This window comes from Lathamus discolor, chromosome 1 (genome assembly GCF_037157495.1).
Source record: "Lathamus discolor isolate bLatDis1 chromosome 1, bLatDis1.hap1, whole genome shotgun sequence".
Taxonomy (NCBI): Eukaryota; Metazoa; Chordata; class Aves; order Psittaciformes; family Psittacidae; genus Lathamus; species Lathamus discolor.
In genome coordinates, this window is record NC_088884.1 from 19,355,769 (window position 1) to 19,381,478 (window position 25,710).

The following is a 25,710-nucleotide window of genomic DNA, read 5'->3' on the forward strand; positions in this document are numbered from 1 at the left end:
AAACTTTTACCAGTAAAGAGTCAAGTCATTATAGAGGTAATGTGATTTTTGCATAAAGGTTTGTTTTGGAAAAGGAAGTGAAAGAAGAGAAAAGAGGGGAAAAAAAAGAAGACTGGTGATGAAGGAAATTGAACACTGAAACTACTTTCCCCATAATAATTTTATTTGGAAGTATAAATTTGTGGGTTTCTTCTATTTTTTCTTTATACACCTTGAGGCTTTGCCCTTCATCCAGGGTTTTATCATCTGTTAGGAATGCACTTTATAATTTAAATAAACAATAGAGAAATAAACCCACTAGTGATAAGCCTGAAGGCTCTGTCTTTAGTTTCTGTGAAATAAAAATTCAAAGTGTTCACCCCTTGCTTTATGAAGCTATAAAGCTCTGCTTCAGTCACGTAGTTTTGTGACTGTTCCCTACCTTTAGGTGTGAAACACATTATTACTTTTTTTTTTTTTTTATAAAAAGCTGATCTGTAAATGCTGTGTTTTGCTTTTATTATTTTGTACTAGAATGATATGAACAGCATAGAAAAATAAACATACAGTAGAGAGGCTCAAAAATGCAGGGTCATTTTTTTTCTTTTCCTTCTCTTTTGTTCTTAAGTCCAAGCATGACAGTCTAGGCTCTTTCAGAAGTGCTTCTTAACCTATAAATACCAGGCTTGAAAGGAGGTAAGAACAATCTGGAAAAGCCTTCTTCCTGGAGACAAAAAAGAAATGGATGTTCTCTAAGTCTTAGGTGTAGGTGTCCATCAAGATGGAAAGAGCATATAATGCACTTAATTTTGGATGTGATTTTGAGCCTCTCACTTGCTGCTGGACTTAAAGAAGCTTGGAAGCTTTGTAGTGATAAGGACATGGATTAATTCCATTCCTCTTGGCAGGAGCATTGTCTTTGATTTAACTCTTCATGGGAGTACTAGGGGATACTTGCAGTAAGTCCCCTCTGTGGCAGTTGATCACTGTTCCAGTTCCCCCAGAAGGCCATTAACTTTGGCATGATCCAAATAAATTTCTAGAACTGCTACTCTTTGTTCTTTGACTAAAAATGACTTCAGCTGCTGGATACAGGAATATGGGACAAAGCACCAGTTTACATGCCAAGTTATGAATGATACAATACTTATGTGTCAATAGCTAGTCTCTGTCATAAAATGTTAGAGTGAAAAAATTTAAGACAACTTTGTACTTTACAGTCACTCTCAATATGTCCATATTTATCTCAGTTACCTATTTCCGTAGTGTGTTTGAAGGTCCCTTGAACAAAACTGAGAGAGGTATTCATCCCTATCCATATCTGAGTATCTGTGTCAGATGTCTAAGCTAAAGTATTAGTCCCTCAAGATCCTCGGTTAAATAAATGAAGAAAGGCTTCGGGGACTGAGTTGGATATCCTAACCCATTAGAGAAAACAGCTCTTCTTGAAGCCAATAGCAGCCCTATTCTTCTCTGCTCAAGGATCAGAGATCCCAGTGACTTTTAAAACTAGAAATATAATTTAGGTGATGATGAGCTTTTCATGTCATCATCTCCACCTTTCAACAATTTTTGCAAACTGTCTTGAGGGTTCAGAAAAGACCTGTAAGCTTCCTGGCTATTGCCTGTGGATAGGGGCTCTTCCAGTAAAGATACTACAGAAAGAAAGCTCTGTGCCTGTAGCGCCAGCAATTGTGGGAATTAAAGAAGTTGCTCCTTTGCAATGATGATTATTTTTTTCTAAACTCAGCAAAGTCCCAATATGAGTGCTCAACCTTAAACATGCGAACCTAAAGCAGAAAGATGTGAAGTATGCATGTACTTAGAGTAAGATGTTACCTTGTGTGCTTGCTCCATCTCCTGCCACAGAACTGGCATTTTTAATCCCATCTCATGTTCCATCCTGCTAAGGGAATCACATCTGCTAAACTATAGAAATACTGCTATTTAGTTACTCTTTCAAAGAAAGAGAATATTGCCTGGAAAAAGGAGTTGCAGGGAGTAAAACAACACCAAAGATCCTACCCTCTGTTATCTGCACAGCTATCATACATAACTTTCCATGCACATGCTGTTGATTATTTTACTGGGCCATGTTATATGATGGAGAGAGATATTTTTGTTGGTTGTGGAGACTAATTGCTAAGCCCTTTGCTGTAACTGCAGATATGTTTGCAATAGATTTTTTCTTAATTTGTGTTTTTGTAATGGTTCATGCTATTGCTAGTCTCCAATAAATTGCATTTTGTCTAGTACTAAACAACTCAGACAGCTACTATGAACTATTTGTAAAGGTTGTTCTGCAAGTAAAGCTTCAATATCCATTCCCCTAATGAAGCAGGCAGAAGCTGATCTAATGAATACATAGAGTTCTGTACCGCTAAAACTATCTTGTCTTTATAGACCAGAACTGTGACTGATAGCTAGAGTTAATTGTAAACTCCAAGTTTACCACTAACTGAACTCCTATCAATCAGTACATGGAGGATTTGAATTTGCATCTCCTACAGCATCACTACTCATTAGGCTCTTAGAGATTAGAGCCTAATAGCTGTGTCTTTTCCACTGGGCTGTCTGGCATATACATTCCCAGAATATTTACTAATCAGCTTCTGCTGACAAAATTAGAAGAATACCTACTTCTAACTTGAATCTCAGCACTGTCAGGTCTCAGGTGGTTGTGTGCATACCAAGCTACAGCAGATGTGCCCTATGCCCTATAGCGCTCAGGGCACACTTGGCTTGCAGCACTTGCCTTCAGAGAAGAGGATGAGGGAGGTGGTCTTTTTAAACCCAGAATGCAGAAGGTTCAGGGAAAGTGAATAGCAGGCTTCCTAAGAGGAGGTTTCCAAGAAGAGGGAGCCAGGCTTTTCATGAAAGGTGCATGGCAGAACAAAAGTTGATGCTCATGAATTGAAACAGGGCAGTTTCTGTCTGGGCACGTGTAAGTGAGCATTTCTCACTTTGAGGGGAATCAAGTGATGCAGATTGCAGAATGGGGTTGTGCAAGTTCCATCCTTGGAGGTTTTCAAGACCAAAATAGACAAAGCAACCTGAGCAACCTGGTCTGATCTCATAGCTGAGTCTGCATGGAACAAGAGGTTAGAGACCTCCTGAGGTTCTTTCCAACTGAAATGATTTTGTGACTGACTCTGTGATTCTGTGAACTGAATGAAAAAACACTTTTTTTGAGAGATATAAAACAAATCAGATGTGCTCTTTGACTGTGGCAAATCACTATGATGTGAATAATTCAAACCTACATGTTAGTTTATATTAATGGTTCAAAGTGCCTTCTCATTTTGAAATTCTATCACTTGACATCTGAACTAATATAATTTACAGAATATGAAGACTGTTACAACTGTAACATATAAAACACAGATGAACATGCCACAGCCTCAAGGTAGCTCATTTCTTGCTTTATAAACCAGAAATACCTGTGGGAGTATCCTAATGTTCCAGACAGACTGTGCAAACAGATCTCTGGTCTTAGTTGATGGATGTGGAGCAAAAACATGTGGTCAGACAACCCCTTAAACACTGCACATGTGGGTATGGCAAGCAACAAGTTATTCCAGGTAAAATCACTATAAAGTTCTGATTAGCATCCTTTCACTTCATTTGTCAGTTTTCTGACAGTACATCGTGATTTGACATTGTATTTTTTTGATACCATTATTGACTGTGTGAGAAAAGCTTCAGCTTATACTTCAGAAAGGAAGGACAAGCAGATCTGAAGAGTTGCTCTGCTGGAAAAAAAAACCTTATGTATGTGGGCTGTATCTGGTAAGGTACAAAAATGAGTATTCAGGGAACTTTATAAACCTTGCATTATCTCCTGGCATTTAAGGCATTCACTATCAAGCATTGTGAAAAGATAGAGATTGCTCTTGAAACTCACAGTATTTGCTGATGAGAGGTACTCATTAGGCTTGTGGACCTTTGAGATAATTGCAATCAACAGCTGCCTCTGAGGTCAATCAGAAGACAGGAAAAAAATACCTTGGGAAGTGTCCAACTTCTTGTGAAAACTGGTCATGAACAGCACGCTGCCAGTGGACCACCAGCACTCATAAATAACGATAGCACAGCTTTCTTTTGGCTTTAATTCAGAGCTAACTTCACAACTTCAGTCAGTTACTGGAGGCTCAGAAACGCAGAAAAGGACTGAGACAGCTTTTTTTCTTTACAAGAAATGCCCTACAGAACATCCAAGCCTCATTTATGTGAAGCTTTCCTCTTTCACTTTTGCACTTCTTTGAAGTCATCAAACATGAATACTTTTCTAGAAGTATCCTCCCCTGATTCAGTCATACAGAAGTGATGGAAAAGGGGTATTAGCAGCTGAAGGGTAAAGATTGGTATGGTGGAATCAACACAGCAAAATGACTCTAGTTCTGTATATTTCTATTAAAAAAAAAAGAGTGTAAGGTTTACATATACTCTACTGTTATCAAATGACTAAAAGGCTGTAGAAAGGATATGGAAGGAGGGAATTAACAAGAAGTAAAAGCAAGATGACAGCATCCTTGCACTAATATGTAATTTAACCTTTGTTAAATTACTCTCCTGTATCTAATACAGATTGCAGTATACAGTATATAATGACATCTAATGTATGTTATATCGTAATACACTGTAATCTAATATTTTCTGGAATGGGTCCTTTCTATTATCTCAGTTCTTCTGTCTGTAGTACATCATCTAAGTCTGATTGGAACTGGAAATATTTTAGTTTTTTGCAGAAGCTAAGTCTGCTGCATGCCAGGATCTCAGAGTAAATTCTGGAAGCCTTTTGCCATGTGGAAGAGACCTCATGCTGGAGGGAATATGGGCTCTGTGTTTGGTTCAAAATTTGTAGGGGGTTTGCTGAGTTACTACTGGGCAAACAGTAAAATTCCTCTTGAAAGGTATCCAGTGTCTTTCTGAGTAAGAGTGGGAAGATGAAAAATAACTGGTTAACTACTAGGAGTATGGGCAGGCCAAGAACAACCCATCAGTTAAGCTGTTCATCTGTCTGGGAAAAAATACTGAAACTATAAGATAATATTCGATCCATGGTTTTAGAGCCGCCCAGGGAGCACTGCCTGTAATCAAATAATCCCATCAGTCAGAAAAACAATGTGAGTTATAATGTGGGAGGGTTTGCTGTGGGATGTGAATGTACCCATGCCTACTTTGGAGAAGGAAAAACTTACTCCACATTTTCAGAAACCTGAATCTACAGCAATTCATTTTTCTAGTGGACACAAGAAAGTTAAATAGAAAACACCTCATAGGCTGACTCAAAATGCGTACTAAAGGTGTAGGAGTCCTTAGGTCTGTACAGAGTTATTTCTTTGAAGTGATGAATCTTGGCAAGTGTAGGTTGGGTCACCACCTGGGCCTGGAACATTGCCCAGATCCTCTGTAGCCTCTGTCCTTGAAAGAAAAACTGTAGTTAGCATGTTTCTGATGTTTGGAGGGGAACAATCTGAGCCACTTTGATTCAGTTATGTTTGTAGTGCTGCACTCGCTGCTTTATCTGCCTCCTCATTGCTCCTCAGACCTGAAGTGAATCACAAAAGTCTTCTAGATGTCTGTCTACCAGGGAAAGTAAATTGCTGTATAAAACTATTTGTCTAGGTCAGATGAACTTAGGTGATTAATAAGCTGTAATTACCTGTCTTAATACATTGTTGAGGGACCCTAGATTTTGATTTTTAAGCTATTTTTCTTTTTCTGCTGTCCTCCATCTCTGTGCTAATGTGATCTCAGTATTGACCAAAGCAAAGCTTCAGCTCAGCGTCACTTATCATGCCTTGTGCAGTAGAATAAACATCATCACTAAACACATTATTTAGTTTTCAGAAGCAATTAGCTGGTTTTTGTAAGGGGGGCCTTGTTCAACTAGTGGCTCCTTGATTACTTTAGCTGAATGCAAAGGACATGCAATAGTAAATTACTGTGAGCAGGCTGTTGGAGAAAGAGGGCCGAATTCTAACTTCAATCTGCTTGTTTGGCACTAACTGCATGCAATCTGTTTCTGTCCATGTGTGAAAGCTGCCTGCATGCAGTCTGCTGTTCAGTAAGCCATCAAGCTGTAAGGAGGCTGCATTCTCAGTCTGCTATGCACCAGAAGGCAAACCTTTAATCACTATCTTTTGAAAAAGATCATGATTAATAAAAATCCGTGAAATTCACTTCTGTGATTATAGCAGAAAGTGTGCTGCAAATTCATTAGGGTCAATTCTGACCCCATTACAGTTTAGAAAATAAATTACTACATGGCCAGATTTGTAGGTGTTCTAGGAAAACAAATTTGCCTGTCTTACTCCTGTCTCCCAGCTGTGTATATTAAATGAGTATCTGGGGATATGTAAAATTTAGTGCTGGACATAGCTATTAGATAGCAAGTAAAATATTCTAACTCAAAGGCTCTTTTGAATGAAATATGTATTGATTTTCAAAGGCAAATCAGTCCTTCATTACTTCATTCTTTTCATGCTAAGCCACAGTGTGGTAAAAGGGAAGTATAAATGATAACCAGATACTGTCTATAAATGCATTCATCTTTTCTGTTTTGATGCAGTCTTCATTCTCTGCATTGTCTAAGAAACTTTAGTCTTGAATGATGTTGATTGATTTCTTTTTAAGTATTGAATTTTTACTGAAGCTTTTAACTGAATGGGAAGGAGGAAAAAAACCCAAAACCATTTCTTAAATCTTTGCATTCTCTCACTTTCTATCACACATATAGAGTAAAAGTCATAGTTTTCCCTTCCGCACTACCAGATACTTACAACATACCTTCTGAATGTAAGTAGTTCAAATTTGAGTTATGGGTAGTGTGAAATGGAGACCTGTCCACGCACTATCCTTGTGTCCTGGATATTTGCACAGGGACTTTCTCTAGTGTCATTTACACGTTCTTAGTTTTAGCCCTCACATTTCTTTGTGTATGCACCAAGGCTCTAACCTTTACATGAGTGATAGATTTTTAATAAAATATTTGCTGGTTACAGTTAGAACAATTTGTGTAAACACTCTCTTTCTAAAAATATACCCTCTCAAGATCTTTGAACCTGTCTCTTGACTCACTAAACAAACATCCTAATGTCTTAATAAGAGAAGGGTTTGATATTTGGCTTGAAAAGCTTCAGAGATGGACCCTTAGCAGAGCAAGGACCTTCATCAAAGGCCACTTTAAAACCAGAGTCAAATACAGAAGGGTCAGGCTGCTGCTTGTGGGGCTGCCAGCTATGACTTGCCTTCCACTGGGCTGCTGGGAAAGCAGAAGGTGTTAGAGATCATCCCTGCCCGGAATGGCAACCTTACAGACAGCACATATCTATTTCACATGCCTCTTTTCTTCTTGGCACCTTTCAGAGGAGGAACAGTAGCTGCCTAGGTGGCCTTCCACAATATGGACATCTCCAGGCACAGGCCTGGCCCAATGGCACACCCCTGTGTCCCATCTGACCATCTATAGCTGGCTAATATGTTTCAGTTCAGACTGCATATTGAGTGTATGAACCACTTGTACCACTTTCACTGAAGAGAAAGCTTCTTGCTTTTTTAAGAGGATCGTGGTCAGCTCTTGGCAGCTGACTTGAATGACTGGGGTGTTCAGCCACAACTGCTGTCAGGATCTGGCCCTGTGTGTTCCCTGGGACACCATTAAAGACAGCCAGCAACAAAGGACATGGCTGCATGAAGCTGGTCGTGTGTTTGGCCTCTTCAAACATGTGCATCAGTGCAGACTGTAAATATGCAAAGGGAAATACCTCCTGTTGTCCACCAGATACAAGCGTGCTTTCTATTTACAGTGAAGCCTCCACACATATGTAGGCTTTGTCCTTACATGAAAGGCAGGAACTTGCTGGGGTGTTTTGGCATTGTCTGGGAAAACTGTTTTAGAAGTCTTCTATTTAGTGTTTCCGAGCCTTTATTAGTGGCTTCCTCAATGTTCCCCAGACCATGCGTGGCTCTCATGTGTATTACAAAGCCTAGTATACCACTGTATAAAATAACACAAAACCCATTTGAATTCACTCCAACATAACAGAAATAAATTAATAAATTTTCTGGCTTTTTTTTTTTTTTATTAATTTATTTTGTCCTTTTATTTATTATTAGCTTTGGTAACAAAGCTCTTGAAATCTTGTCAATCCATCCATGGCTCAGATACATTTTCAATCCTTTGGGCCAATTTAAGCTCAATTTAGAAAAAGAAAGGAAATCCCAATGTTCCAATTCTTTTTTTATTATTATTATTTATTTTTTTTTTCCTAGAAAAATGAAAAGAATCAAAATCAGTGCTCTTATTGAACTGGACTTGTGGAACTTAGTTCAGTTACATTTGTTGATCACCAGCTTACTATTCATCATTAATATTTTGCTGAAAAAAGAAAAGTATCACATTCCTTTTCTCATGTTCAGGGGATGAGATTCAGAGCAGCCCTGCGGAGAAGGACTTGGGGATGCTGGTCGATGAGAAAATGAACATGAGCTGGCTTCAGTGTGCGCTCGCAGCCCAGAAAGCCAACCGTATCCTGGGCTGCATCAAAAGGAGCGTGACCAGCAGGTCAAAAGAGGTGATCCTGACCCTCTACTCTGCTCTCGTGAGACCTCACCTGGAGTATTGTGTGCAGTTCTGGTGTCCTCAACATAAAAAGGACATGGAACTGCTGGAACAAGTCCAGAGGAGGGCCACGAGGTTGATCAGGGGCCTGGAGCACCTCCCGTATGAAGACAGGCTGAGGAAGTTGGGGCTGTTCAGCCTGGAGAAGAGAAGGCTGCATGGGGACCTCATAGCAGCCTTCCAGTATCTGAAGGGGGCCTATAGGGATGCTGGGGAGGGTCTCTTCATCAGGGACTGTAGTGACAGGACAAGGGGTAACGGGTTAAAACTTAAACAGGGGAAGTTTGGATTGGATATAAGGGGGAAATTGTTTCCTGTTAGGGTGGTGAGGCACTGGAATCGGTTGCCCAGGGAGGCTGTGAGTGCTCCATCCCTGGCGGTGTTCAAGGCCAGGTTGGATGAAGCCTTGTGTGGGATGGTTTAGTGGGAGGTGTCCCTGCCCATAGCAGGGGGGTTGGAACTAGATGATCTTGAGGTCCTTTCCAACCTGAACTATTCTATGATTCTATGTGCAGGCCAATCTAGGGAAATTGGTTGGGAAGAGAGATTTAAGCATCTTAAGGCCTAGGGAAATACACCATGTCCAAGCAGTGTAACTAGGCTCCTTATGCATTGCATAGCAAATGTTAGTGAGGTAAAGCTTGCAGAGAAAGTTTTAGGACTTTTTTTAAGTTGAACATCTGATACAACTTGGGGACGAAAACACACACCAAATATCTGGTACAACCCTTTAAAAAATTTAAATTAGGGGATTGCAGCTTGTAAAAATAAGATTCTACATGAATCAGCACAATGATGAAGGAGCCAAATGTATTGCCCCGCAAAAAATCATATGGAAAGGAATGTGTCTGAAGTGTACCTTTCTCTGGGAGTTACCCATCCAGTCTTGGGTACAGGGGAGACTGTCCTCCACTTTGAACTACCGCATGCTCTCTCAGGGAGCCAAATACCCACTTCAGTTGGTCTTTCTCACACAACAGCTGACAGCAAGTCTGGTTGTGCTTCCTCTATCCGGTTTCATCCTCCATTCAGTTTCACACATCTAGCCTGTGGATGGAGCAGCTCCTAGTCTCATGGTGGCTAAGCTCTTTCCTGCTCCCATTCTTGCCTTGCCCCTATGACAGACATACACATGTAGTCCTTTGCACAGAGACCCTTCCAATGAAGAACCAAGATGTTACTGGTTGGAGAACTGTCTGTCCATGTGCTGTTTCCTATGTTACAGTATCTCTCAAATTTTATGCTCTGAGGACCTACCATTCTGCCCAGGGGAGAGAAAGGTCTCTTTAAGATGATATTATTAGACTCCCTTGACAGATAGCAAAATTGAGGTCTGAAAAGTCCACATATTGCCGAAGATTACACAGAAATAGGAAAGGAGACCTGTCTTTTACCAGGAATCAGTCTCAGAGACCCATAATTTGTATAGTCATCTCCTCATTGTGTTTGCTTTGGGTAGACTAATACTTGAAGATTTTTAACAGTCAGAATAATAACCACACTTGTGAATAGGCCTAAATATAGCTCAGATTTCCTCCAGTAACAAGCATGGCTGATTCTTTTTGTGTGGACTATGGGAGCTTGTAGACCAGTATCTGGAGAGCCACGTCACTTCCAAGACAAAGTTAGCTTTCACAATTCTTTTATGATTAGCTCATTTATTATGGGGTTATTCTTTGGTGTCATAGTCTTTCATAATATTTGCAATGATAGTTCGTGGCTTTCATTAGGGAAAAGATGTAGTACCACATATTTCTGTCTTTTTATTACATTGAAGAAAGTGCGAACAGTAGTGCAATCTTTCTGTAGTTTCCTTTTTTTTCCTTTTTTTTTTTTCTGCATTTGCTGTAAATCAGTTTTAAATCTGTTTTAAATGCACTTCGGTTGTTTAAGCTGCTTGGATTTCTTTAATGTTTTTACCTTCACTCTGAATGTCCCAGGTTGTCTTGTAACAATTGCAATACTCCCACAATGCATTTATCCATATATACTCTCAAATGTAACTCACAGAATCACAGAATCACAGAATCCCAAGGGTTGGAAGGGACCTAAAAAGATCATCTAGTCCAACCCCCCTGCAAGAGCAGGGTAACCTACAGTACATCACACAGGAACTTGTCCAGGCGGGCCTTGAATATCTCCAGTGTAGGAGACTCCACAACCCCCCTGGGCAACCTGTTCCAGTGCTCTGTCACTCTTACAGTAAAGAAGTTCTTCCTGATGTTAACGTGGAACTTCCTATGTTCCAGTTTACACCCATTGCCCCTTGTCCTATCACTGGATATCACTGAAAAAAGCCTAGCTCCATCATCCTGACACCTTCCCTTCACATATTTGTAAACATTGATGAGGTCACCCCTCAGTCTCCTCTTTTGCAAGCTAAAGAGACCCAGCTCCCTCAGCCTCTCCTCATAAGGGAGATGTTCCACTCCCTTAATCATCTTTGTGGCTCTGCGCTGGACTCCTTCAAGCAATTCCCTGTCCTTCTTGAACAGAGGGGCCCAGAACTGGACGCAATATTCCAGATGCGGCCTCACCAAGGCTGAGTAGAGGGGGAGGAGAACCTCTCTTGACCTACTAACCACTCCCTTTCTAATGCACCCTAAGATGCCATTTGCCTTCTTGGCCACAAGAGCACATTGCTGGCTCATGGTCATCCTCCTATCCACCAGGACCCCCAGGTCCCTTTCCCCTTCACTACTTTCCAGCAGGTCAACCCCCAACCTGTACTGGTACATGGGGTTGTTCTTCCCCAGATGCAAGACTCTACACTTGCCCTTGTTAAATTTCATCAAGTTTCTCCCCGCCCAACTCTCCAGCCTGTCCAGGTCTCGCTGAATGGCAGCACAGTCCTCTGGTGTGTCAGCCACTCCTCCCAGTTTTGTGTCATCAGCAAACTTGCTGAGGGTGCACTCAGTTCCCTCATCCAGGTCATTGATGAAAATATTAAACAGCACCGGTCCCAGCACCGACCCCTGAGGAACTCCACTAGTCACAGACCTCCAGCTAGATTCTGCGCCATTGACCACAACTCTCTGCCTTCTTCCTTTCAACCAGTTCTCGATCCACCTCACTACTTGATCGTCAAGCCCACACTTCTTTAGCTTATCTGTGAGGATGCTGTGGGAGACAGTATCAAATGCCTTACTGAAATCAAGAAAAACTACATCTACCACTCTACCATCATCCCTCCACCTAGTCACTTCCTCATAGAAGGCTATAAGGTTGGTCATACATGACTTCCCCCTCATAAAACCATGTTGGCTGTTCTTAATGACCCCCTCATCCTTGATATGCCTAGTGATGGAGTCAAGAATAAGTTGTTCCATCATCTTTCCAGGGATGGAGGTAAGGCTGACCGGTCTATAATTACCCGGGTCCTCCTTCTTGCCCTTCTTATAGATTGGTGTGACCTTTGCCATCCGCCAATCCTCAGGCACCTCGCCCATTTCCCACGACTTACCAAAGATGATGGAAAGTGGCCTAGCAATGACCTCCGCCAGCTCCCTCAGCACCCGTGGGTGCATTCCATCCGGACCCATCGATTTACAGATGTCCAGTTTGCATAGCTGATCCCTAACCCAATCCTCATCTGAAGTACTGTTGGCACAGGGATTTTTGAACTATGAAAGCTACAAAGGCTGACTAACATAGCTCTACTGAGATATGGATGAATTTGCCTATGCCCACTGGAAGAAACTTAGCCCCTTAGGAGAATGGTAGCAAGGGTTTTGAGATGATATAGTACGGGTGTGAGTAGTGTTTGATGGAGCTCCCAAGACATCTGCAAGCCAATACAGAAAATAAGAAGCCGAGTTGTGAACTGGACCCAATCATCCTAAATCCCTCTTCGGAATCTTAATCTCAGTGTGCCCCAAACCATAAGTAAAATTAATAGATGTTCTGGCAAGTTCTACAGGATTTTGTGCTAAAAATGAGAAAGAAATGCTTTTGGTACAGTATTGTTCATTTTCTCATCGACCAACACCCCACCCCCACCCCCCACCCCCCCCCCCAAGTCCTTCTCCTCAGGGCAGCTCTGAATCTCTTCTCTGCCCAATCTGTAGCTGTGCCTGGGATTGCTCCAACCCAGGTGCAGGACCTTGCAGTTGGCATGGTTAAACTTCATAAGGTTGGCATCAGCCCACCTCACAAATGTGTCAAGGTCCCTCTGGATGGCATCCCTTCCCTCCAGCGTACCAACCGGACCACACAGCTTGGTGTCATCGGCAAACTTGCTGAGGGCGCACTCAATCCCAGTGTCCATGTCACCGGCAAAGATGTTGAACAAGACCGGTCCCAACACCGATCCCTGAGGGACACCACTCGTTACCGGTCTCCAGCCGGACATTGAGCCATTGACCACAACTCTTTACGTGTGGACATCCAGCCAGTTCTTTATCCACCGAGTGGTCCATCCATCAAATTGATGTCTCTCCAAAAAGCCTTTATAGTGAAAAGCAGCTTTAACAGTACATTCAGCAGATGTATACCTGACTGGAGCAAGTCCTTGGCTAACAGTTTTTTTCAGTGCATTGCATTCATAGTCAAAGTATTTAAATTTCAGAATTAATGAATGAACAGTAATGCTTTCCAATTCATTCTTTCACTCATACTTTTTAATACTTTTTGACTATAGTAATAGTAGTAGACTGAGAAGTTCTGCTGTGCTCATCATGGCTGTAATATAAAGGTTTTAGTCTAAAATAAGAGAGACAAGGCTAGAGCTCAATCACCTCTTGCACATAGGAAGGTGTAGAGCATAGATCTCTCTGATATGTGAACTGTGAATGCCATATATCCTGACCATGGGGGGTTAGAAAAGAGTACCCTTTAAAAATAGCCACAAGGCTCTGGGATTTCCCAGCTAATGTAGTACATTTTTATACCCTATTACCAGGGAAAGGTCAGGTCCACATCAGCATTTTATGGAGATGGAACCGTAAATACCTAATAATTCCTTTGGTTATCAGACAAAATATTCACTTCTTGCACTGTCAAAGTACTTGCTTTTCTCATGCTATTCCTTATTTTCAGATAGTGGACTTGGCAGAATTCAGGTCAATTCACGTTCAGAGCTTGCACTAGGAAAAGATGGGGGGAAAGAGAAGGACTAAGTAGAAATCCAAAACTGATGCAGCTCTTAAAGTGTCCAGGTCAACATTACCACCTTACTTTTTAAACCAAAAAAAAACACCAGTACCTAAAATAGCAAAATGATTTTCTTTATCTGCTGTTCCTTTGTGCTGTTTTATCTTCGTTTTGTGGGAGGAAGAAACACTAAATTCTTTTAATTCCTTATTTTCTTGCTTTGTTTTTTTATTTTATAAAGCACACAAGCTTGAAATCATCATTGTTCTTGCTTGGGAAAAAATCATCAATTGTAAAACATGTTTGCTAAGAAAGTGGTTGAAAAACCCATGTAGATGTTAGCTTCAAATATTGGGGGGAAAAAAAAAAGGAAAAAAAAAAACCCAAAGAAACAAACTAAGCTAAAATTATCTTTAGGTACGATTTGAAATATTGTCCAAAACTTACCTTTACAATATTTTATTTCTAATGAAGCTGGATTTCACATTCAGCCATCTTACTTCAAGTAATTCTGACACATCTCTGAGCTGTTCAGAATCGTAATTCATGTGTCTCTGCTACACTGAGTCAGACTTTTTAGTCCTCATGAATATTTTTGTGCTATGGTTCACAAATGCAGAATTTTGAACTATTGACTATTTAGGAGCAGGAAGGAAAGTACAGAGTGAGTCCAACTGACATTGTATTATTAAACAGGATGTGAAACACAATTGAATCAAAATCCTTCATAGATTGAAAGGATTCTTTTATACTCTCTGCACACATAAATAGTGTTATGAAGCTTGTAATAGTTTCTTTTTATAAGTAGTGCTTATTTCTCAAAACAGTTTCTTAGCTGTCTGTGAGGTTAGCATTCTCAGTGCAGGGGAAACCACTTTGCATCTGCTCTAGTATCAAGATGAAATTTATTTGTCTGTATAATCTGTATGTGCTTTGAGGTATTGTCTTTGTAGAGAGGCACCTCCTGGGATTTTCAAAAGCTCCTTAGCAGATAGTAAAGGTATCGTGTAGATATGACATTCCTCCATCAGTGGTTAAAATGTGACAAATTTTCTAGATAGAAGTTTGTGACTGAGAGAGAAAAATCCTGCGATTCGTGGTATGCTTGTATTCTTAAGACAAAAGAAGAATTATAGCAACAACATGAACTTGAAAGCAATTTAGACTGATGGCTACACTTTGTACACATATCAAACTGTTCTCTGATGTCTCCCCCATGCCTTGACAATATGGCCAGTATCTCAGCTTTTCATATCATTCCCAGTCTCCTACTGATGTCTGTGCACTGTGTGTTCCAACTCTGCAAGTGCCGAGACTCCTTTTCTAAAGTGTTTTTATGGCCCCTACCAGATCTGTGTGGAACCGAGCATCTCATAGTCTTTTAACGTGTTTTTTTTTTTTTTTTGTGACAGTGCCTTTGGGGTCATTGGGGAAATATTATCCCATTTTGCAGATGGAACACATTAAGTTCCTTACAAAACACAGTGTTGGCAATTTCTTTCCTTTAAAACATAGATGCAACACACAGAGACATTACTCCATCAGTTCAACCCATTAATCCTATATTTTCTGTTTAATGGATTTGTGTGTCTTTTGGTGTAGGCAATGTCTTCATCTATGTCTTAGTGCTTGATGAATAATGATAGTCATTGTTTCCCAGCCAAATGCAGGAGTGAACTAAAATTTCTTGGAAGACTGCTTTGCTCCTTGTTGGAGCTTTCTAGACCTATTTTGTACACCCACAATTTTCAGCTCAGTCTAGCTAATTTGGGTGCTGAACTGAACCAGCCTGAACCCCTGAATCTTTGGAGGTTCATCTATCACTGCAGCTGGACAGAGGGAGATAGTTGAATAGAATTCAATATGCCAGCTGTTCCTTCATTTATTACTGCCGTATTAATGAAGTTGATCGAGTGGAACTAATCCATCTGCTTATAATTTATTCCCTAGCAATAAGATACAATTTCACTATTTCATGAGCTCACTCTTTGACCAATTTTATTAGAATTCCTTCCATAGCATCATTTTTAATCACTTTTCATCCAGTTTTGGTAATGTTTAAAATACTAGAAAAAGATGGACTTAAAGAGACATGAAAGGGTTTAATGAGAAACTTGGGTCAGCTTAAATAGAACCAGATCAAATAAAGTTAAGCCTACAAAGGCCAAGAGGAAAGCTTTCAGAGTTACCTCTGTCCCAGAAAAAATTGTTCTGTCATGTCTAAAATGTGAACAGTCAAAAGAGGTAAGGCAGTCCTGGCAGCAGCATAAGATGAGGCAGGGTTGTAGTGCCTCAAGGGAGGTGACTGGGTGACCTGCTGGTTTGATGCGCAGCACTGGTTGAAGGACAGCAGGGGCAGAGTTTGATGGATGGAGAGGTCTCCTGCCTTCTTTGTTGAGAGCTAGTGAGTGAGGTTTACCTCATCCACTAGTTCCCAGACCCTTGGGGCTCTGGGTATTAAAACTATGCAGGATTTTGGCTATATGTTGGTTGTGTGTGAATTCCCGTGAGTTTAGTTATGTTTCTCCTGCTGCTTAGTTGAAAACATTCTGATATGTCGATCCTTTTTAGTCTAGTAGTAGTAGCCTTCAGTGATTTGGGCTAGGTGCTATTTCAGACACGAATAGCTAAGGAGAAATTACCTGTTTTTTGAAGTGTTGAGCCACCATTCCCATTGATTGCTGGGGAATTTAGTATGAAAAAAACAACAAACAAACAAACAGACTTTTACTGAGAAAGCTGAGTACAGATCCTTGATGCAGGCATCCTGGGTAGGAGTTTCCACAGCATTCATTTCATTAACATAAATCTATGTCCACTGAAGATAATGGCTTTGAGTAGCAGATTTGAGTTGCTCTGGAAAAAATCTGAAAACCCTACCTTCCTATTTTAAAATGGCTTTTTGAGCTGACAGGTAGCAGCAGCCATAGATGCTAAAAGTGACTTTATTTTTGTTATGTCGTGCACTGTCACTGTTGCAGCACCAACCATTCAAACAAATGCAGATGGACAATTTGTCCCTATTCTATGTGACTTTTCCCAGGAGAGTCATGGGCTTCTTATCTTCCTTCCTTTTAACTGCTTCCAGTTTGCTGGAAGCTTATGGGGTTGATCTCTTGGCAGTTACTGCAATTTCAGGGTAATCATTCTTTCATTAGGGTGGAGGTGGTAAAAAGGTACAACAGTTAAAAATCCATTAATAGTGATGTTAGATCTCTTAATCTAAAGTATAACTGCAACTACAATGGTATTATCTGTATGATATTCAAGCCATGATAATAGCTGCATGAGTGTGGATCATCTTTATGAAGGCATTGGTTATGTCTCTTATTCTATCACACACATCTGTATGATCTTAAACCAGGCATTTTTCTTAAATATTTGTGTACACTTGAATGAATCTATGTTTGTTTATATGTATGCGTATGCATAAGTACATAACTGAGAGAAAATAAGTGTGGTTATGGAAATCTGAGCTAAACAAACAAAATTCTCACTAAATTGGGTACCTAAACTATAAATAAATTAAATAACATATGCATTAATACCTCCAAATTAATAATTTGAGAGAACTGTAAAGCAGCAGGCTCAGACATCTGTGCGATCTCTTAAAGGCTAAAATTTATGAAGAATTAAGTTCACTATAGTGTGGTCAGAACAGAAACAATTTTTTTTTTTCACACAGCAGATGGAAATGTTCACTCTAACTGTCAGCTCATGCTGACTGAAAGCTCTCTAGATGTACAGAGCAAAGCTTGATTCCACTTTTATTTGCTGGCATCCAGAAAATCTTCCGCAAAGATAAAAGAAAGTTTACTAGTAAAATGCCAAACCAGTCTTAGAAATGTCAGTTCTAACTGTGCACTGAAGTACGTAAGGCAGGGGAATTTTTTCTTTTGATTCTAGTCCAGACATCTCAAGGGGCTTTTTATGTCTGCCTTCTAAAAGTGAAGGTTCGCAGGAAGAAGAAGCAGAGAGCAAGAGCTATCATTTAAGTTTACATGTCTGGCTCTCATCTTTGCCATGAGTGATCCTTTGTAAACATACTCAAGATCACAAGATGTTTCATCTGTGGGCAAGGCAGAAGCAATCTCATATCACTGCAGTACCTGAAGAAAACTCAAAAAAAATCTTCGGGCAGTTAGAAAAGCCCTTAATGTGCCGTGCATTGGTGGAGCTGCTGTAAATCTGTAGCTGCCATAGATTCATTTTGTGCATTATATTAAATATGTCAATAATGATGATAAAGTATTGGTCTCCTACAAAAGGCAAGATGAAGCAAATAAGGCTTGTTTAGTGATTCACAATCTCTCATGACCATATATTTTTAGATGTGAATTATACATTAAACACATGCAGTGTCCTTTAAAATTCATGGTTTGCATACTGTGAAAACACAATGTAGTCAAAGGGAGTCGGTGATGTAGTTTGACCTGCATATTGATTGTGATTAGTAATAAACCAGCCACATTAAACTGTTGTTAATAATATCATCCAGGGAATCAATTAAAAGAAATTTTTGTTTGTTTAAATACATACCCTGAGCAGAGGTATGAACAAGAAAATCCCTATTAAGTTATTTTATGGCACTATGTTGAGAGTGGTGGCAGCACCTTTGGGAATTTCAGACTTTCTTGTGAAGTCCTGTGCAAATTGTTTTACTTTCTGATGTTAATGTTACTTGGAGTAATACTGTCAAATAGCTGTACAGTGTATCCAGACCCAGAGGCTCCAGGACCTCATCACAGTTTAACATGGAAAGATACTGTGCTGTTCGTTTTGTCATAATAGTCAAATCTTCCCTAGTTATAGAGCACTAAGCACTGAACGGGACAACTGTACCAAGGAACCCACATATACCTACCACATATCTGACTTTTTATGCATAAAAGTGACCTTCACCCTTCAAAGTCAGTGGGAAGATTTTATTTTATTTTTTTACTTTTTTTTTTTTTTTTTTCTCCCACCGTGGAATTTAATGAGATAGGAATAATTGTGAGACAACTACTTCACTTTGGGTTTGATTGCATATTCAAGACTCACCACTATTTACTGAATTCCAGGGTGGATTCGTATCTCCATCTGTGTAAGTGGCACATATCCTACTAAACTAAGTTTCACCTTGATAATATTACAACATTATTGTTAGTTTTAGCATCCTAGATGTATCATAATTCCATGGAAGCAGTGAATGATATCACATGGCAGTTGCCCAACTAACTTTAATATATTTTTAGAAAATAATAATAGAAATCAGCATACTTTGGTGAAGAAAGGACCAATGAAATATTTTTTTTTTCTTTTTGGAGAAATGACATTTTCTTCTAGGTTTCAAGAATGCTTCTACTCAAAATGAAAACACTCCAGACTAAGAGTGTTTCCATTTGTGTAATTAGTTTGTAAAATTAGTAGTTCTAAGCACATGCAGTTCTTTAAAAAGGGAACTTTTGAATTATTGAACATTACTATGACTAATATTCCATTTGGCCAGAAAGGGCCACAACTTTCTCTTACAAAACATTTTACTAGCTCACATATTTTCTCCTTGAAATTTTTTTTCTTTCTCTTTTCCTTTATGCATCTCTATCTCCTGAAGCTCATGTGGAACATTTTATGACAGAAATGTGTTCCATATGACTGCAAATATGTGTACAAGCTTACTGAGGTCAAATAGGTAAAGCTTGTACACTAACTATAGACAACATGACATTACATGAACATTATATATGTTTGACTTAATAAATTTTCTTGTACCTTTAGCAAATGTAATATCTTATACATTTACTGTGGATTGTGATAATTTATTACAAAACCATTGTCTGAATGGAAAAAGGATTAAAAATTTCATATTAAAAATATATCTGTAAAAGCAAAGGATTAATGAATTGCAGAACCAACCTCAAATAACTTCTTTTCTCTTTAAATGTACTTGAAGAGGATTTCAAAGTCATATGGATGGGTGCAGTACTGTCATTTTCACAGATTTCCTTTTAATTCAGGACTGTGGTTCTCGAATTCGTCCAGAGGAGTCCTGTGGCTTGCAGCCTCTGTCTCGTGAATACCTCTCAGCAATTTCACAGACGATGTTTAAGACATGTGAAGCTGGAGATACAAAAGGTTTGCAGTTAATCTTCTGAAAATTAATTCTTTCACCTCATCAAACTAGAAACAATGTTTCCTCTTTTCCGTGGACATGCACCAACCTACATACAGTAAATTTATCTAATCACTTGTAACAGTTACAGATTTTAAAAATCAAGTTAATTAGTTTGTGACAATTTTTAGTTCACAATTAGGTAGATAACTAATCAGTTACCTACCACTGCTTGTATTATTATCATGTAGCCTCTAAAATGCACTGAAATATGTCCAACAAAACCATTTTAAATAAAATGCTTTATTCTAAATGGAAGGGATTATCTACTAAAAATAAAAATTAGCCTTATGAAAAGAATACAACATTGTGATCTATTTGAATTTTATATTTCCACTTCTATACGGGAAACTCAAAAATAGTCAAAGAGTGAAGTACATGATTTTGCACATATTGATGCCTTAAAACCAAGATGGACAAACCAAACATTATCAAGATATCTCATTGGTTTAGTGAGAACCCAACTTACAACAGATTGTCATGTTTAGGTCACAGCTGCATGAAGGTTTATGCAAGTATACTTTAACAAATCTGAGTATTCCACAGGACTACTCAGGTATGCAGTTTTATAGCTTAAGTTGTTGCTGGATTAGACAATAATAAATTGTGTTTAGTTCTTTGTTAGACAAATGAAAAACAACCCCACACTCCTGTATGGTCTGCTAAACTCTTATTTTCTATCTTGCCGTGGATAGGAACAGCTTCTCACAGCAATAAATTTGCACAATCTCACAGAATAAGCAATACAAAGTAAAAGGGATATGGGAACTGCCTGAATGCATCACTTCATGTGAAACAGATGCAAATATTAATTTTGTGTTATATGAACAGAATGCACAGAGGAGAAATTGTGTATTTTAATCACAAAGCAAATTGTGAATAATAAGAAGCACAACCCATCTTATGCTACTATATCAGGACATAAAGTTTCTGACTAGAAAACCCAAACCAAATCCACAGTAGAGTCCTTCTGGGGCAGATAAACTGTTTCTCCTGATACATAACATGTTTATTTTGAATAATGCATCTAGCTAAGTAAAGCTGAATATAAAATATTCTTTTGCAGCCTTATTGTGAATAATATGCGCAATTAAAATGGAAACAAACTTCAGGAGAAGTAGTCTCTGAGGGCAAGTATATTAAACAGGGAAGAATAATTTGTGCTTATAAAGCGAAGATTGCCAAGAGGTATCTAATGAGCCTAAAACTGGGGTTTGCAGTATCTGGCAAAAAATGGCTGTATAGTTTTAATGTACGTCACAACTTCCAGCTGGAACTGAAAAGCATGGGGGTTTTGCGGAAAATCATTCCAAATTTGTAACATCCAAGTGAGATCCCAATCCTGGCAGTGAGCATTTTCCTAACACATGTGGGAGCAATTGTAAATTCCCAGCTAAAGCAGCAACATCTCTTTTACTTAAATAAATGTTCAGAGAAGCCAAGCAATGTAATTTCCTCTCAGAAGAAAGCTCAAAACTGCTGCAGAAGTAAGGCAGTGTTATACACTGATCTTATGTCAGGGAACAGGTTAGTTGTATAGGGGTGCTGAGCTACTACCACTGCAAAATGTAGCTGTGCTGGCAAAAGCTTACATTTGTGCCTACAGAGGTGGAGGCACAGCAGCAGAGATAGAGATGAAACTCTGGTTCCTCTGACATTAATGGTAAGATTAATGGTAAGACAGCAGTCTGCTTTGCAGTTCAGTACAACCAGGATTTCATGCCTCATTTCTAGTCCTTTGATGCAGTACCCAGACAGTAGTTCAGGGAACTGGCTTCCTCCTGTCTTAGTCACCATGGTGCTATTCTTTTGAGGAAGCTCAGTATCTTACCAAATATGCACTTAATTTACACTATCTCTCTCTCTCTTTTTGACTATTCCACATGGGAAAGTTCTCTCTTTCCATCTTGTTCAGATCATGGAATGAAATTATGATTCTTATAGCTGTTAAAAACTTTTTTCCGTCAGAAGATTCCCTTTGATTCAATGGAACTTGAATCAAGTTATCACAGGAACATTAGCTCTCTGTTCAGTATTGCTGTATTATCAATAATACATAAGCCAGCAAGCATCAACTGTGAGATTGGCTCCTCAGAGAGAGAGAAAGAATTGATAGATACCACGAGAACCCCAAGTTGTACTAAATCCCTGCAGGTGAATCACACTGCTGCACTCTGGAAATTTGGTTTGCAGGTAATTACAAAATATGGTAAGAGATCACAGATTCACTTTGCTGCTGAGACATGCGTATTTTAGTTGTAGCCCGCTTTCCACACTTACTACATATCCAGTTTAACATAATTCTGTATGAGCTCTCTCTTTGTGTTCAACAGCTATCTGGATTGGGGTCCAGCAGAGACATAAACTGATGTTCAAGCTAGTATCTCCTTTAGTTACAAAGAGTAAATTTCAGTTCGAACATAAGACTGTAGGCCTAAGGCCATTTACTCTGTAGCAACAAAATTGTGTCCTTTAAAAGTAATTTCAGTTTTGTTTTTAATGAGTGCAGCTAAAAGCTAAAGAAAAAGAAATCTACAGCACATACATGGAGAAAACATTTTTCAAAGTATTAGTGTGCCAAATAGACACCAAATATAAAATTAAACTAGTCATAAATCATCAAACTATCTTTAGCATTAGTTTTGGTTGAGCATTTAAAATCTGAGTTGTCAGTTTAGAATATAATTTTTCCTTTTATATGAATAATTGTTTAGCACTATTGGAAAACTTTGCTTTTGCTCTTAAAAGCATAAAATATGTATTTGTGGCTATGCCAGTGGGAAAGATTGAATAAAAACAAAACAGGCTGAAAGGAGAAATAAAACTATCTTTATTGGTTAAAATTTTTAACTTTGGACTAACATATTTTAATACAAGGTAAACAGTCCAATGAATTATTTTAAAAACATATTTCTTTTCATGCCTTTTAAAGAGAGCGGTTTTTCGAAGTACTGGCAATATTTAATCTCATATGTTAAGGAGAAGATTTATACATGAGATGATAAATTGCTCTGTTGAGCCAAAAATCCAGTTTACTTTCACTCTTCCTGTGGAAAACTCATATTTACGGGTTTCCATTTATCTGTGTTTAATTTGTGAATAAACTAACTAATTTGTGAATAAACTAACAGCAGCTCTCTCCTGCTCTCTTTCACTGAATAGTAGGTAAACTTTCCCTGGCCTGGTAGGGCCAATTACTAGAGCACCACAAAACTGATTGACGTGATGCTGAAAGCTACATTGCATGCTGCTGCCTTATATAAATGGGGGAAAAGCAGGTTATAATTTCAATAGAAAATAAGCTTAATTTCCAAACTGGTATTGGTTGTTTGCAATATTTCTTCTTTTATATGTGAGATTTATTTCATCTTTCAACACAATCTTATTTTTAAAGGTTAAGAATACATTGACTAACTGTTGTGAAGTTACTATAGGGAAAGTTCGTGATAATTGGATAAAAAATGCATACATTTGCACACAATTTTTAAAAATATATATAAATATAAAACCTGCAACTATTCTGTTAGCAGTAACTGTCAGTGCTTCCTATAAACTTGAGTTTATCTCCATATATCCTTGTTCTATAATTTTTTTTACATTTGCCACTAACCTTTAGCATATGCCAAAAACTGACATATTTTTTCTTAATGTACCTAGAGAGCTATTCAATATAAACCAAAGTATTTGAAAGTTGTTTTTCAAAAGGTACTTACCACTTTCAGTTGCCAAAGCTTAAACTTTTATTGTTCAAAAGTTTCAGCTTCTCAATATTCATTTTATATAGTTCTACTTTTCTAGTTTATTACCTAAAACCAGATCAGCTCATAAATGTATGGGATGTTAAGAAAATTCAGTAAAATGAGGGATCTCAGATGTTGTAGACATTGCCAGAAATTTTATGTATTTGGCTTGAAAGAAAAATTACAGTGTCAGGGAAAGAACTGCCCAGTTTTCGTATAATTTTAAATATAAATCACTGCCAAAAACAACTTTCAGTTCATTTATGAAGAACTTTACAGTAGTCTGAGTCCAGACCTTAAACCAACCAACTATTCTGTCCATGCTCTGTCACACAAAAGGCACAAAACAGTAAAAGATACTTGCATGACACCTATTACTGTGTGTCCTGAGACCTTGCACTTTTCAGTCTCTTCAGACGACTGCTATGGAGCTGGGAATGACCCTTTAGTCACAAGTTGCAAAGGAGGTGCAGAGGGAGCTAAGGGCAAGATCCACAAGTGAAGATAGAAATCTTACAGGATCAAAGCATGCCTGGTCCCAGTGGTGGCCAGAAGGTCACAACCTCTTCTCCCACAAAAAATTGATAGGTTACAGTGATGTTATTTTCCTGTCCTAATGAATTCTGAAGTTTGAAGTGGTCCTCAGCTGGTAAGAGCATTGTGGGGAACATTGTCCCTCAGGACAAACCGCTAAGTGATTAGAACACAGACAAAGCAAGTCTGATACACGTCTAAGCAAGGAGCTCTGGGCAGCTCCATCTCCCTTACCTACAACCATGGTCCTGAGAGTCCCTCCTTTCCTTCCTTCTTCGATGTTGAACTGGGCTGTTTGCCTGGCACCAGCCTTAAGGAAGCACCTACACCCGTGGGAAACAGGGGAGCTGGTTTGTGTTCACTGCCCAGCAGGGTGGTGAAGTCAGTGTTTAGGTTCAGTCTGCCATTATTTGCTCCATGTCATCTGCATGTGCATCTGAGACTGGGGTAAGCGTGTTCTGCGCAGAACAAAACTACACAGCAGCTGAGGCTGCTGTGGGTTATGCTCTCATATGCAATCATAGAATAGTTAGGGTTAGAAAGGATCTTAAGATCATCTAGTTCCAACGCCCCTGCCATGGGCAGGGACACCTCACACTAAACCATCCCACACAAGGCTTCATCCAACCTGGCCTTGAGCACTGCCAGGGATGGAGCACTCACAACCTCCTTGGGCAACCGATTCCAGTGCCTCACCACCCTCACAGGAAATAATTTCCTCCTTATATCCAATCTAAACTTCCCCTGTTTAAGTTTTAACCCGTTACCTCTTGTCCTGTCACTACAGTCCCTGACAAAGAGACCCTCCCCAGCATCCCTATAGGCCCCCTTCAGGTACTGGAAGGCTGCTATGAGGTCTCCACGCAGCCTTCTCTTCTCCAGGCTGAACAGCACCAACTTCCTCAGCCTATCTTCATACGGGATGTGCTCCAGTCCCCTGATCATCCTCGTGGCCCTCCTCTGCACTTGTTCCAACAGTTCCATGTCCTTTTTATGTTGAGGACACCAGAACTGCACACAATACTCCAGGTGAGGTCACACGAGAGCAGAGTAGAGGGGCAGGATCACCGCCTTTGACCTGCCGGTCACGCTCCTTTTGATGCAGCCCAGGATACGGCTGGCTTTCTGGACTGCGAGTGCACACTGAAGCCAACTCATGTTCATTTTCTCATTGACCAACACCCCCAAGTCCTTCTCTGCAGGGCAGCTCTGAATCTCTTCTCTGCCCAATCTGTAGCTGTGCCTGGGATTGCTTCAACCCAGGTGTAGTCAAGGTCCCTCTGGATGGCATCCCTTCCCTCCAGCATTTCAACCAAACCACGCAGCTTGGTGTCATCAGCAAACTTGCTGAGGGCGCACTCAATCCCACTGTCCATGTCAGCGATGAAGATGTTGAACAAGACCGGTCCCAATACTGATCCCTGAGGGACACCACTCATTACTGGTCTCCAGCTGGACAGTGAGCCGTTGACCACAACTCTTTGTGTGTGGCCATCCAGCCAGTTCTTTATCCACCGAGTGGTCCATCCATCAAATTGATGTCTCTCCAATTTAGAGACAAGGATGTCGTGTGGGACAGTGTCAAA

At 39.6% G+C, this 25,710-nt stretch overlaps 1 protein-coding gene across 4 annotated transcripts in view; it reads left to right on the plus strand.

The window, feature by feature from the left end:
* CPED1 (cadherin like and PC-esterase domain containing 1) overlaps positions 1 to 25,710 on the plus strand; it is a 158,426-nt gene that overhangs the window by 109,944 nt on the left and 22,772 nt on the right. For all 4 annotated transcript variants that reach the window (XM_065661316.1, XM_065661403.1, XM_065661580.1 and 1 more), the window contains one exon: positions 19,696 to 19,813. In XM_065661316.1, coding sequence (XP_065517388.1) covers positions 19,696 to 19,813 — 118 coding nt within the window. The remainder of the gene's footprint in view (positions 1 to 19,695; positions 19,814 to 25,710) is intronic.